This window comes from Corvus cornix, chromosome Z, assembly GCF_000738735.6.
Source record: "Corvus cornix cornix isolate S_Up_H32 chromosome Z, ASM73873v5, whole genome shotgun sequence".
NCBI classification, from domain to species: Eukaryota; Metazoa; Chordata; class Aves; order Passeriformes; family Corvidae; genus Corvus; species Corvus cornix.
The window spans coordinates 14,539,367-14,554,501 of record NC_046357.1 but is presented as its reverse complement, the minus strand read 5'-3'; the positions used below and the strand labels follow the sequence as shown (position 1 = coordinate 14,554,501).

The 15,135-nt window shown below is 53.2% G+C and overlaps 2 protein-coding genes across 2 annotated transcripts; both read left to right on the top strand.

The window, feature by feature from the left end:
• Positions 1-9,040: 9,040 nt before the first annotated feature.
• Positions 9,041-10,498, top strand: LOC104686579 (avidin-like). The gene is made up of 4 exons (XM_010395118.3): positions 9,041-9,183; positions 9,268-9,481; positions 9,896-10,016; positions 10,352-10,498. Exons 1-4 carry the CDS (start codon positions 9,112-9,114, stop codon positions 10,392-10,394), a joined length of 450 nt encoding a protein of 149 aa, XP_010393420.1. The 5' UTR covers positions 9,041-9,111; the 3' UTR covers positions 10,395-10,498.
• A 1,107-nt stretch (positions 10,499-11,605) lies between these two features.
• LOC104686744 (avidin-like) lies at positions 11,606-13,462 on the top strand. Its single transcript, XM_039567524.1, has 4 exons — positions 11,606-11,702; positions 12,404-12,614; positions 13,026-13,146; positions 13,216-13,462. Exons 1-4 carry the CDS (start codon positions 11,631-11,633, stop codon positions 13,247-13,249), a joined length of 438 nt encoding a protein of 145 aa, XP_039423458.1. The 5' UTR covers positions 11,606-11,630; the 3' UTR covers positions 13,250-13,462.
• Positions 13,463-15,135: the final 1,673 nt, after the last annotated feature.

The following is a 15,135-nucleotide window of genomic DNA, read 5'->3' as shown; positions in this document are numbered from 1 at the left end:
AGCCAAAAGAGGAAATCCTTTCTGCCCCCATTTTTTCTTCTTGGGCTGGGCTGGAGGGTTACGGATGCAGGGAGTGGACGAGTCCCAGTGGTGGCTGACTCTTGTGGAGTTTTGCTAAAGGGAGCAGGATCTGCCTCCTTATCTACTTGCCCAGATGTGACAGCAGGCAAGACCTGCTTCTTGCTTGGCTCCTGGCTCTGCCTGGACTGCCTTGCACGCAGCAGAGGCGAGAGCATTCCTTCTGAGAAGGCCTCTGTGGGGAGCAGCTGAGCCACAGGGCTGCAGGCCCTTGACTAAATCGAGTCCCCTTCTGCCCAGGGTTACCACCTCGCCTCCTTTTCTTTCTTTCTCTGCCACTGCAGCATTTGAAGGCTGTACCAGCCTGGTGTGGGAGGGATAGAAAGGAGGGAGCTCCCCTGCCTTTCCCTTTGTGTCCCCAGACATACAGATCTCCCTGGACAGACAGATAGCACCCCTGCTGTTATCCCTTGGATGGAGAGAGGGACACCCCAGTTCCCTTTCTGTAGCAGGATGCTCTGCCTGAGTGGGAGTAAAACAACTTGAGCAATTCCCTATTTGCTAAGTGGTAAATGGAGAAAGGGGTGTCATGCTGCTTTTGGTGTTGAAAAATGCTGAAATGAGTCAGTCCCCAAAGTTAAACATCCTGATAGCGGTGAAGATGTCATAAAACTGGTAAAGAACCAAATAAAGGAACCAGAAGGTGATACTATAGATAACATATCTAAAGCTGCTGAGCTGACACAGCTGACATCTGGCTGACAGTCAATCACTTTATACTGTAAAAGCTTACTCCCAATTTCTAAGGGCAGGATCTTCTTACACACCCCTTCCCAGAATGTGTGTGGAGATTCTGCCCTTTATGGAGGAAAAATAGGTTTGCCCCCTCCCTAAGGCTGAACTAAAGAGATTTGCCCACAATTACTAGTACGGATGAGTAACTTCAGGCTCTTCTTTGTAATTGGTTTTGCTAGCTTTAATATAATTAATGCTGCTCCGAAATAGTGCATCATACAATACATATAGCTTCTAATCTGTAGTAAGTAATTCTTACTAAGAAATTTTTGTCTGATTATCATAACAAATAATTTATTTTTATATAAGTAGACCTGATTTGCCATCCTCAGTCCTGTGGTACTACGTTGTACAAAGTTTATATTACACCTCTACAATCCTTTAGACATAATCCATTGACAAAGTCTAGGGCTAAGTTTGGATCCAGCTCTGCCCAAACTCTTCACTGGGGAGGATTCTATAATGCCAGGGAGTCCTTTCTGAACCTTGTGATTCAGTGGGAGGGCCTTTTTAATAAACACTGTCTGAAGTTCCCATTCTGTTTGTGACACTCTCACAGACAGATAACCCCACAATCCCATGTCCCACATCTCCTCCATATCCTGAGGCAGGAACAGATGTGTGGGCCAGTTCTGTGCCCACAGCTGGGGTTCCTCTGGGTGCCATGAGGGATTTGGGGTACCAGCTGGGGGCTCCCCCCTCCCAGCATGAGCAGGGGATCACTGGCACTGCCATACCTGAGAACTGCCACTGCACAGTGAAGCCAAAGGTGGGGTGTCTCTTGGCACTGGGATGCTGCTGGACCCCTTGCAAGGGTGACACCAGGATCTGCTTGTTGGTGGCTGCCACCACGGTGTGGTAGGAGCCCGAGAAGGTCCCAGCTGTGTTCAGGGCCAAGATGGTCATACTGGAGCCCAGCTCATTTCTGCACAGGCCCTGCAGGTGACATTGGGGCTTGTGTGGGTGTCTCAGTCAGTGCTGAGGCACAGTCCCACTTCCAGCCTCCCTAAGCAGTGGGATGTGTGTCCCATGACACAGCCCCTCCACCTGGCAGCTGGGACCAGTGGTGTGGGCACTGGCTGGAAAAGCACCCCTCTCTGCCTAGGCAGGGCAGCAGAGCTGGAGGTGCTGGGTACCCCCCTATGGCAGGGGTGGGTGATCAACACTACCCCCAGGGACAGCACAGCCAGAGCTGGCAGCTTCCTTGGTCATGGACAGTGCAGCATGGCATGGCATGGCATGGCATAGGATGGTACCCCCAGAATGTGCAGCCCCTCAGGCACAAACTCTGTGTACTGGGGTGGCACAGGACAGCACAGTATGGCACAGAGAAAACATGCACCACAGGGATGGCACAGCCAGTGTATGCAGCCCCTCACCCCCACCCTGCACCCGGGGCAGCACAGCACGGCTCAGCACGGCCAGACTGGGCTCCAGAGCTGCCCTTGCCTTCCTGGATGCACGAGCAGGGCCAGGGCGAGCAGCAGCAGCAGCCCGGGGTCCCCATGGCAGTGGTGGCTGTGTGTGGTGCCCGAGCTCTGCCTCTTTCATAGCAGAGGGGCCGAGCCTCCTGCCAAGGGAGACCCATGAGGTAGGAGAGTCCTGATCCCTCTGGACAGTGATGGAGTCTGAGGGGTATACTGAGGGAGGTGGAAGGGAGCATGCCCAGGGCAACAGGTCAGAAGAGCATTGCAGGTATCACAGGGAGGGCAGGGGACCTCTGGGGAAGATATAAATATTCTGATAAAATAATAGATTTAATTGTATGAAAAAGTTAGTTGTGATTACAGGTAGAAAACTGTGATGTAAAAGGTACAAGAGTGTTAGCAGTGCTGTGTTTAAAATATGCAGCCATAGAACCCTCTGCAAGGAGTTATGGGAATTCCTGTCTTTTTCAGGAAAATCTGGACACTGTTATGCACGCCAGTTACGCTGACTGGAAATGTCCCACCCTTCCCCTGTAGATTCATTACCACAGATTCCAGCCAAATTTGGAAACACACAGACTGTACAATGGCCTGGCCAGAGGTGCCACCTGCACCCTGGGTACCACCCATCCACCTGGCAGCAATAAAAAGGAGAGGGAACAGGAGCATCAGCAGGGACCTGCAAGGAGCACATCCCCAGGTACATCAGCTGTCTGCCTGCTGCAGAGATGGTGCAAGCAACTCCCTTCCTCCTTGTACTCTTCCTGGCCCTGGGAGCTCACAGCCTCTCTACTGAAAATGTACCATCAGGGATGGGATGCACAGGGCAGGGTGGGCAGGGGGCTGTGGCTGCAGGCACCGGTGCTGAGTTCTCTCCTCTCCAGTGCATCCTGACCGGGTGCTGGGTCAATGACTTGGGCTCCAACATGACCATCACGAACGTGAATGCAAAGGGTGTCTTCACTGGCATCTACTACATGTCAGCCACCATGAAAAAGACTGAGGAATCACCACTGCAGGGGTTCCAGCACCTCCCAAACCTGCTGAGCCAGCCCACCTTTGGCTTCACCATCCATGGGAGCTTTTCAGGTGCTTCATCTTTTCTTAGCATCCTTGTTGTGTACCCCAGCCTCCCTTCCATCCCTTCCTGCAGTGTCCTTGCTGATTCCCTGCCTTCCCCTACACTATCCCCACTGCTCTCCCTTCCCTCTGGTGTCCCCGAGGCTCCCCCATCCTTGTCCCTGGAGCTCCTTGCTCGCTGTCATCTCCCAGTCCCAGCCTGCAGGAGATGCAGCAGGGGCTGAAGCCTGCACTGTCTGCCCATCTCCATGGGACACCCCCAGCCCCCTGAGCCCTCCTGCTTGCTTTTCCCATCTCCACAGTCCCCAGAGGCCGGGGACAGCAGAGGTCTACTGTCCCCTGTGCTGGGGCAGCCACTGACCTGCCACCTCGGCCACGCTCCCCTCCACCTCCTGTCCTGTCCCTGCAGACTCCATCACCGTTTTCACGGGCCAGTGCTTTGTGGATGACGATGGAAAGGAGGTTTTGAAGACCATGTGGCTGCTGAGACCACATGCAGACAAACTCAGAAACAACAGGAATGCCACCTTGTGAGCTTTCTGTCCCTGTCCTGCACAGGTCCCCTGTGCACCCTGGAGGGGTTGGGGCTGTCACAAATGAGTGTTTTAGGTCACTTAGGAGTCACTCTCACAGGTGCTGGCAAAAGTGGGCTTAATATCTGTTTGCAAAAACACGAATTAAGAAAACTCGATGGCAAGGTTCACTTGATTGCTTTGTGCATGGGTAAAACATAGAAAGGAAAAAATGGTTTAGAATCAATTTAGAATGATTTCCATGGAGGCTGGAGATGGAAAAGGAGAAGTGAGACCCTTTGAATGAATCACAAAGTTCAGGGAGGTACCCTTTGCTTTCTAAACTACTGATGGATCCTAGGTGGGGCTGATACCACTCTTAGTCTCAGACCTTCTCAATGGTTTCTGTCTAAAGGATTTGGCAGCACTTAACTACTGACTAATTTAACATTTATGAAGTGATTTGGGAGGGTTTACCACAACTGCAGCAGACACTCAGTTATAGATCCAAGCTGGCAGCAGTCATACTGCATGTGCTATGGGGTGTTCACATCCATCCACCCATGTACTCGGAGGGAGATGGTGGCACAGCCCTGTGCAGTGGTCCAGGAGAGCTCGAAGGGCCTCACTTAGGAGCACTGCTGTAGAGTTGTGAGAAACGAAGCCCACTCCTCTTTTTGGGGTTTTATACATTTAATAAGGGACTATAGGGGATAAAGGTCACTTAAAGCAAGAATGACAGCGCTGGGTGCATGGCTCATAGTTAGAGGCACACAAACTTACACAAACTTCTGATAATATTCTCTAACATTATACATATTAATAAACCACAATGCATTTGCTTTATTTTTCTAAGAACTAATTTACATTTTCTTTGAAGGGATTAACATAGTTCCTCCCCCGATCTGCCTTTTTAGAGCATGTGTAATGTGATCATAAGGGTCTTCGGGGGTCTTCCTCAATGAAGGCTCAAGGTCTTCCTCGCATCTGAACTTTTCGACTTTGTCTTTGGAGCACGCACAGTTATGGTGTTCCTCCGTCTTTCTGGATCTAACTGGTTTAAATTCTCCATTTTGTGGCTAATTGACTTTACATTTGCTAGTTTCTCATTAGTACATTCTGCTGCTTCCCAATACAGCTATACTTGTCTGTTTTTGAGATTATTCACCTGGCGAGTTTCCATTTATTTAAGCATTAAGCAATTGGATAACCACATACTAGCTATTACATTGTACAGAATGTTATCATTCAGATGATATAGGTATAGAAAGTTATGATTCAGGCTATATTGGTATCTTATAACTCAAGTTATAAAAGCATCTTGTAACTTTGACCCCAGTTATAATATTAACTAGTTAATATCTGCATAGCAAAGTTATTCTTAACATAGTTGCACATAACATTTCCTAACGTTTTCTGGTACATAATATTTCTTACATTTTACTACCTGCAAAAGCCAATGCTATAATAGCTGTTTATCACAGTGCCCTTCTGCGCCGGGGCTAGGTACCTTGCATCCTTTTCCTCCTTTCTGTGCCAGCACAGCATTTGAAGGTTACACCAGCCTGGTTAGGGAGGGGTGGGTGTTAGGGAGGTCAACTGCCCTTCCTGTTTTGTTCCCGGACAGACAGGGCTGGGAACTGTGAATTTTAGTGGGTGCCTTGGTCACTGCTGAGTAACAGTCCCTGCTCCAGCCTCCCTAAGGAGTGGGATACGTGTACTGCATGTGTGGGGCCAGCATGGCCCTTTTTGTGGCACCAGGGACCGGTTGCATGAGCACCAGCTGGGACAGCACCTCTCCCTCCCCAGCAGAGCAGGACAGAGCTGGGAGTGCTGGGTACTCCTGTATACCAGGGGTAGGTGGCCAACAGTACCCACGGAGACAGCACAGCCAGAGCTGGGAGCTCCCACGGTCATGGGCGCTGAACCGTGGGATGGCATTGGAATGGGGTGGGATGGTGTGGGATGGCATTGGCTAGCGCTGCAGGGCACAACAAGAGCATACAGCCTGTTAGACAACATGGCACAGCAGAGCCAGGGCGTGCAGCCCCTCACCCCCCACCCCGGCACAGCTCAGCACCAGAAAGCACAGCGGGAGCAGGCAGCCCCTTGGCCATTCCCAGTGCACCGCAGGGATGGCACAGCCAGTGTATGCAGCCCCTCACCCTCACCCTGCACCCGGGGCAGCACAGCACGGCTCAGCACGGCCAGACTGGGCTCCAGAGCTGCCCTTGCCTTCCTGGATGCACGAGCAGGGCCAGGGCGAGCAGCAGCAGCAGCCCGGGGTCCCCATGGCGATTGGTGGCTGTGTGCGCTGTGCTCGGGCTCTGCCTGCGCTGCCGCCTCACGCCCAGCCGGCCCCTTTCATAGCAGAGGGGCAGAGCCTCCTGCCAAGGGACACCCATGGGGTAGGACAGCCCCGTCCTCTCTGGGGATGCACAAGGGACCTGTGCAGGGCAGGGACAGGGAGCTCACCTGATCTCGGCTAGAGCTAGGCAGAAAAAAGAGCATGAAGGACACCACAGGGAGGGCAGCGGAGCTCTGTGAACACCACAGGTAGGGCAGGGCATCTCTGTGAACACCACAGGAAGGGCTATAAGCTCTTTCTGTCCACTTTAGAGCTTAGTGTTCCCTAAGTCCTTAACAGCCTTTAGGCTGGGGTGGGAAGCAGCCTATCCTACCTGCTGCAAGCATTCTTCCCCCACTTGTCTGTGTTGGGAACTGGTGCAGGCAGGTGATCACTGCGGTGGCCTGGCGCTGTCAGTGGGTGACAAATGACCTTTTCTTCACGCCCCAGGGGAGTGTTCCTGCAACCACATGGGTAGAGGAATAACAATATCCAGGAAGGACAGGCTGTCCCGGATGCAGCCCCCACCAGAGCAGCTGGTGTCATCCTCACATGGCAGAGCCCACAGATGATGGAAAGGGATGGAGATGTGCTCCCTTAGGGTCACCATGGCAAGGCTGGTGGGACAGGGGTGCCAGCACATCAGTGAGGAACACCTGGGGTTCCCACCTCCATTTGTCTTCTGTTGGCAGCTTCCAACAATAGCAGTGATGTCCCAACCCAGCTGACAAGGAACAAGAGCAGGCACTGAAGCCAGCATAGCTTCTGGCTGCACTGGCTATTGCTTTGACACACCAATACTGTTCCTTAATCGCAGGCAACGTGCCTTCCAAAGGTTGGGGTGTTCAGTCTCTATAAAGGGGTATTTCTGATTTCTCCTCCACTTTTGGCTGTATCACCTCAATAAATCGCGTATTAGATAGGCTCAGCTTTCCTCAACTTCTGCGTGGACGTAGCTGAGGGCTGAGAGGACAGTCCTTGGTCACAGATGTGATTTTCATCAACATTTGCCCGTACTATTGTTTTTCAAGGCTGACAACCCCAGTTTGAGCAACAAGTTAATTTGTTCATTAACCCTTTCTTACTATAATTCACCAACCCTTATTTTTCATAACATCCTGAACTTACATGGTTTTTAAACAGCCTGCTGATTTTTAACTTCTTCAGTGCTTCCTGCTTTGGATTTCTTCCCTGCCTGCTAGTTGCCTCCACTTCCTACTGTGCCAGGGCTCAGGCATGGCATTGCAGAATTTAGTTGTGGTGATGATTGCCACATCCGAGTCAGTTGGCTCTCTCATTTTTGGAGGGCACAAACCACATGGAGACACCCCAGCACTCAGATGAGACCAGTCAAGAAATCTGCATGCTTGAGCACTGAGCTGGCCCCTGAACCTGCAAGATAAGCTACAGGGATTGTTAGGTACAGGAAAAATAAAGATTACGTAAGAAATAAACCGTATTGGTTGTGTGGTGCTGAAATAAACCTCCAGCTGTGAATGAGCTGTGGGCTGCCATCAGCAGCATGGAGACTTCATGTTCTCCATCCACAGGGTTCCTGCAGGAGCTCCCTGAACCGTGGTGATGGTGAGGGGGGGATAGTGAGGGGATGATGGAGAGGGGGTGGTGGAGAAGGGATAATGTCTGCCCCTCCTGCCCCCTGCAACCTTCCCAAACTGACCTCACTTGTTATCCCAAACATTGGCAATGCTTTGGGCAGCACCTGTTTGCCGAGAAGCAGTCAGAGCAAACAGCAGCTGTGCGGGAAAGCATTCCTTGTTATGCAGTTGATTTCTGAGACAGCAAACACTGGGGCAGGAATGTCAGGCGGGCAGCCAGCTCTCTCAGGAGGGAACTCTTCCAGGCAGGGGTGCAGGGCTCCTGCAGGGAGGAGAGGGGAGTGTGGAGATGCCAGCAGCAGAAATACAATGCTCCCCAGCCTGGACAGCAATGAATTTTACTGCCAGAGAGAAACCAGGACTCAAATGTGAAATCTAAGAGAAAGCAAAGACTGAGAAGTATTTTTGAGACATTGCAAAGAGCTGCCTTGTCTCCAGCTTACAAAGAAAGGATTATTTTCTGATGAAGAGCTTCCATCAGCTTCTGCTACGATGACTGGTGGGACTAAAACATATTTTAGGAGACTGCCTTGAAAACAGTTTAGAAATGGGTGAGAAACTCTGGGCTGAATCCATGCACTTCAGCCTCCCTGGTCAGCAACAAATATAACATAAGGGGAATTATAAAAATATGTACTTAGAGTTATCTAAGAATCCTGTGTAAATACAACTTTCGTAACCATTAAAATCAAATGTCCAAGATATTCAGTGAATGTTGGCTTTTCATTAACTAAATTATTTCCTTCCAACACAAACCAGTTTGTAAAAACAACAGCTAATATTCACGTCAGACCTTTGTAGACCCATGAGTACTGGGTGCGGAGGGGGGGAAAAAGCTGGGTCCCAAAATAATCTGGGTGGTGGGTGGGTTTGCATGAGCATGCCTGGTGAGGAAGAGAAGGGTGAGCTGTGTACTGCAGCCAGTCCTGAGGTCACCAAGGTTAAGGATCCTCAACAGCTGGGCACAGAACTGATGTAGCAAATGTATGACAGAATGGACAACAGCTCCAGAGAGGGATTTTCCCTGCTGGTCATTTCCCAGCAGAGACTGATCAGCAGGAGCCAGGCCCTCCCTGCAAGGTGCCAGGGGAGCAAGGAAGGACACTTTCAGCACTCACTTCTGGGAATATTTGCTGCAATTACCTCTTCATATGGCTGAGAACCACAGATTTGGAAACACCCAGATTGCATAATGACCTGGCCAGAGCTGCCACCCACAGCCCTGGTAGCAATAAAAAGGAGAGGGAGCAGGAGCATCAGCAGAGACCTGCAAGGAGCACATCCCCAGGTACATCAGCCGTCTGCCTGCTGCAGAGATGGTGCAAGCAACTCCCTTCCTCCTCGTGCTCTTCCTGGCCCTGGGAGCTCACAGCCTCTCCGTGAAAAAGGTACTGTCAGGGATGGGATGCACAGGGCAGGGTGGGCAGGGGGCTGTGGCTGCAGGCACCGGTGCTGAGTTCTCTCCTCTCCAGTGCTCCCTGATCGGGGACTGGGTCAACGACCTGGGCTCCAACATGACCATCACGAGCATGAATGCAAAGGGTGTCTTCACTGGCATCTACCACACGGCTGTGACAGCCACCTCGAACAAGATCGAGAAGTCACCACTGCAGGGGGCCATGCAGAAGAGCCCCAACCAGAAAGGCCAGCCCACCTTCGGCTTCACTGTCAACTGGAGCTTTTCAGGTACTTCTTTCCCACCCTCCTTATGGTATCCTGGACCTCCCCTGCCCTCCCTGTTATGCCCTCAAAGATTTTCTGCTCTCTTCCTGCAGTGTCCTTGCTGATTCCCTGCCTTCCCCTACACTATCCCCACTGCTCTCCCTTCCCTCTGGTGTCCCCGAGGCTCCCCCATCCTTGTCCCTGGAGCTCCTTGCTCGCTGTCATCTCCCAGTCCCAGCCTGCAGGAGATGCAGCAGGGGCTGAAGCCTGCACTGTCTGCCCATCTCCATGGGACACCCCCAGCCCCCTGAGCCCTCCTGCTTGCTTTTCCCATCCCCACAGTCCCCAGAGGCCGGGGACAGCAGAGGTCTACTGTCTATGGCCACTGACCTGCCACCTCAGCCATGCTCCCCTCCACCTCCTGTCCTGTCCCTGCAGACTCCATCACCGTTTTCACGGGCCAGTGCTTTGTGGGTGACGATGGAAAGGAGGTTTTGAAGACCATGTGGCTGCTGAGATCACATGTGGAGAACATCAAAAATGACTGGAAAGCCACCAGGTGAGCCCCCTGTCCTGCACAGGTCCCCTGTGCACCCCGGAGGGGTTGGGGCTGTCACAAGTGAGTGGTTTAGGTCGCTTACAGAGCCACTCTCACACACGTTGGCAAAGGCAGGTTTAGTATCTATTTCATATCTGTAAGCAGATATTAGCACAACTTAAGAAAGCTTGATGGCAAGGTTCACTTGATTGCTTTGTGCATGGGTAAAACATAGAAAGGAAAAAAAGGACCCTGGGGTCCTGCCAAGGTGCAAATGCAGGGGGGAATACAGGGCTGGTGGGGGTTTGGACACTGCCATGTCCCTCCCTTACATCTCCTCCTCTGTGTCCCCGCAGGGTCGGCGTCAATGTCTTCAACCGCCAGCAGTTACAGGAGTGAGGGTGGCAGCGGGGGGGTTCCTGGGCTGGTGGCAGAGCCAGGGGTGTGGCCCTGCTCCTTCCCCAACCAACTGCTTCTCCCAATAAAGCTTTGCTGCAAATACTCACAGTCTCCTGTCATGTTGTTGCAAAATGTGGGATAAGTAAAAAATTTCTTAGAAAGGGATATTCTTCTATGTTTGATCTTTTTACGCTTTCGAGCCTAATCAACAAGAAAGGAGATTTAGTCTGTGAAACAGAGAGCAGCTAACAAGCTCTAAGCTATGTTCAGGGGGTTAGAAAGAGATATTACTTGGTAGAGCTGTCTTGTTGAGGTTTAGATCTTGACAGGCTTCAGTGATCTCAGACCTGGGTGGAGGTTAACAGAACTTGGGCTGGAGGATGTCTCATGGTAATGGACACAAAGAGTGCAGAATTTACAGGACATTTGGCAAAACCTCCAAGATAAGAGAAAACTAGTAAAGACGACTGAATCGGTGACAACTCAGTGCTGAATCAGCTCCGACCGGGTAGGAGGTAAACTCTGGCAGGGGCAGACCATGACTTATGGCCCACTGAGTCAAGAAGCCCACCAACTCAAGGGAAGAGAAAGGCTGAGCATGCAGATTAATTAGCATGAGACACAAGAGAGTCCTTAACCAATATGAGAGAGATTAGTAATTAATAAGAGAACTAAATAACTTGTAGCCAACGAACATTAATGCCTCTGTTTGCTAAAATGTGTAAATAGCAAAATGTTTTGATAGTTGGTGTGCTTGATCTTTGGAATAACGCTGAGGACCCCGGCTTGTGGAACTAAAATAAATAACCAGTGTCTCTCTTGGGTATGTAATTACTGCCTTGTTATGCACCAGGTAGCAAATCCAGTTTTTCTGGACAACTCCGTTATGGCTCAGTACACACATTCCCAATACCCTCCATGGTGTCCTACAGTCCCTCCTGTCACCATACCTGAGGCCTGACACGTGTCCTCTGCTGTGACCCTTCATGGCACAGAGTCCTCCTTTGCAACCCCCCCACCCCACCCCCGTCCTTGGGACCCCACCTGGCCCAGGGGAACAGGATCCCATTCTACCTGGGGCAGTGGCAGGTTGCCCACCTCCCACCGGGCTGTCCCTTGGCAGGAGGCCCGGCTTCGGCAGCCGCTGCCCGGCCACAGCCCCCTCTGCCATAAAAGGGGCCGGGCGGGCACGGGGGCAGCGCAGACAGAGCTCGGGCACCGCACACGGCCACTGCCATGGGGACCCGGGGCTGCTGCCTGCTGCTCGCCCTGGCCCTGCTCGTGCCCTGGGACGCTGCATCCAGGAAGGTAAGGGCAGCTCTGGAGCCGAGTCTGGCCGTGCTGAGCCGTGCTGTGCTGTCCCGGGTGCAGGGTGGGGGTGAGGGGCTGCATACACTGGCTGTGCCATCCCTGCGGTGCACTGGGAATGGCCAAGGGGCTGCCTGCTCCCGCTGTGCTTTCTGGTGCCGTGCCGTGCCACTTCATGCTGTGCTGTGCTGCAATGTGCTGTGCCACACTGTGCTGTGCCACAGGCTGCTGTGCCGTGCTGTCCTGTGCCAGGCTCTGCCACCCCTGGGGCACAGTGTGCAGGGCTCACAGGGTTGCATGTTTTCACCATGCCATGCTCTGCTATTCTGTGACACCCCAGCGCAGAGTGTTTGTCTGCTCTTGTTGCGTCCTGCAGTGCCATGCCATGCCATGCCATGACATGCCATGCCATGCTGCAGTATCCATGACCAAGGAAGCTGCCAGCTCTGGCTGTGCTGTCCCTGGGGGTACTGTTGGTCGCCTACCCCTGCAACAGGGAGGTACCAGCTCTGCCCTGCCCCTGCCCTGCCCTGCCCTGCCCAGGGAGGGAGAGGGGCTGTCCCAGATGGTGCCCATGAGCTGTTCCCAGCTGCCACACAGAGGGGCCATGCCATGGGACACACATCCCACTGCTTAGGGAAGCTGGGGGGGGAGAGGGAACTTGCACTGCCCAAGCCACCCACATGACTCCCGATCCCCAGTGTCAACTGCAGGGCCTGTGGAGAAATGAGCTGGGCTCCAATATGACCATCTTGGCCCTGAACACAGCTGGGACCTTCTCGGGCTCCTACCACACTGCGGTGGCAGCCACCAACAAGCAGATCCTGGTGTCACCCTTGCAAGGGGTCCAGCAGCATCCCAGTGCCAAGAGACACCCCACCTTTGGCTTCACTGTGCAGTGGCAGTTCTCAGGTATGGCAGTGCCAGTGATCCTCTGCTCATGTTGGGAGGGGGGATCCCCCCAGCTGGCGCCTCAAATCCCCAGAGGAACCCCAGCTGTGGGCACAGGTTGGCCGCACACACTCACTCCTGCCATGGGAAGTGGTGGTGGGAGAGCTGTCTGTCTGCGGTGGGTGGCAGGGTTGTCTGGAAGAGGTGATGGGGGTGTCCATCTGTCTGTCCAAGTGGCATGGCAGGGCTGATGCCCAACTCTCTGTCCAGGAGATGTGGAAGTGATCCACCTGGCCAGGGAAGTCCATCTCTCTGTCCAGGGCATGTAGCAGGTGGTGTTTGCCTGTCTGTCTGCCAGGATCAGGTGGCCCAGGTTTCCCTGTCTCGAGGTGCAGGCCCTCACCTCCCTCTCCATCACTTGAACCTTGCCAGATTCCACCACTGCCTTTGTGGGGCAGTGCTTTGTGGATCACCGTGGGAAAGAGACCCTGGAGACCATGTGGCTCCTGCGGAAAGAGGTCCTGTCACACAAGGACACCTGGAAAGCCACCAGGTGAGCTCTGCCCCTGCCATCTCACCCCACAGCCCTCCCTCCCATCCTGCTGACGCATCTTCCCCACAGAGTTGGCACTTACATCTTCACCCGCATCAAGTGATGGGAACAGGGACCAGTGCTGCCTGCACCCTGCTGTCCTTCTGCATTTCCAAGCCTCTCCACAGTCCCAAGCTGGGCTCCTGACAAGGAAACACACCCTCACCTTGTCCAGCTTCTTCCCAGCACCTCCCAGCAACCTGCTGGTGGGGCTCCCCATTCCCACACTTGCTGCCCTCACACATGGAGCCAAATAAAACTTTCTCCACACGGCAGAGAGCTGTGTCCCTTGTGTCCCTGGGATACAAGCAGCCATTCTATGGCCATGGGCAGAGCAAGGTGCTGGGAGGGGGAGCACAGGGAAGTGTTTTGGAGAGGCTGGGAAAGATGGGCTGAGGGACAGTAGCTGAGTAATTCTGCTTCCTGAGCATGGCTTCAGGCCTCAACAGGTGCCTTCTTGCCTGTGCACCCATTTGGGACATTGACAGGGGCCCTGAGGTGGGTGGCTCCAGGCAGCACACCCAGTGTGGGGCAGTAGGATACCCCACAGCTGAGGGTTGGGTGAAAGCTGCATGTGGGCAAGCCAGCACTCTCACCTGGCCTCATCCCGTGTCTCTGCACCCCACTCTGCCCCATCTTCCTGTCAAACTCCATTTCCAGCTGCTGCTCTGGATGGGAGTCTCAGTGCTGCATGCACATATGGGGGAGAGCTGGGTGCCAGCCCCCACAGAAGGGAATTTGGGGTGTTGGGGTGGTCCAAAGTCCAGACTGAATGCTGAGGGGACCAGGAGAGAGACCTGGGACTCCAGGCAGAGCTACTGGGCAGACTGGGTGGGTAAAAACAGATCCTGAAGGTGTACCTGTTGCATGTAGGCAGGTGTACAGTGTGCTTCCCATTGGCTGGCTGTCACCTTATCAGCCAGAGGGTGGAACAGGATACAGATCCTTTCTGGCGTTCAGATTCACAGGATGTTATCTGAACATTAAACTCTATTTTATCAGCTCCTTCGGACAGGAAACAAATCAAATAAGGGTACCATGCCCTTTTCACTGATCTAACACTTGACCTCACTAATCCATCATTTCGGCAGCTCATGAATTAGTTACCTAACCCATGAGGCACAGCTCCTAGCTCCTGCTCCTGAGCACCACAGGGAGAAGCTGTGTGGGCAGGGAGAGGTGCAAAGGGGGTGAAAGACAATGCTGCCTGTGGGCTGCAGGGCTGCTGGGGGAAGAGACTGCTGGATGGAGCTGGGACTTTGGGGCAGAAAGCACACAGTGCCCCGAGAAATTGTCAGGGCCTGTCTACCATCCTCTTCCTCTCACAGTGTGCCTGTCCTTCCCCAGCCTTCCTCAGCCTTTGCGCTTTTCCCTCGTTCCCTGCTGGGCTCTGGGGCTGCTCCCAGAGAGTGCACACACCTGAGACTCTCCAGGGTGTGCTTGTACTGACTGAGCACAACTGGTTGATGTGCCTGGTGGTCCAGCTTTTGGTCAAAAGTCACCCCTGCATCCTCATCCTCAGCCCTTCATCCTCACCCTTGCATCCTCATCCTCGCACCTGCATTCCACACAGAGCCCTCAGTTCATCCCCACTGATCCTTGGCACTGCCCTGGTCGTGCTGGGCTCATTCTGCTGCTTCCCCTCCCCACATGCCCACTGTGGCTGTCACCAGCACCACAAGCACCCAAAAGCTTCTCTGAGTGGTCTGTGAGGCTAAAGCCTTGGGACCCAGGAGGAAGTGGAGGGTGAGGCTGGGAGCCCTGCACAGTGGGGCACAGGGCGACTCAGAACCATGTTGGCCCAGGGCATAAGACTTGATTTTTGTCATTTCATTACCCCCACACCTGCAAATTCCCTGGCTCCTGGTTTCTCCTGAGAGGGCAGTCAGTAGTACACAGGATGATGCAAGCACTGTGCTTGCTTAATAGGGAAACTGAAAGTAAAACCAG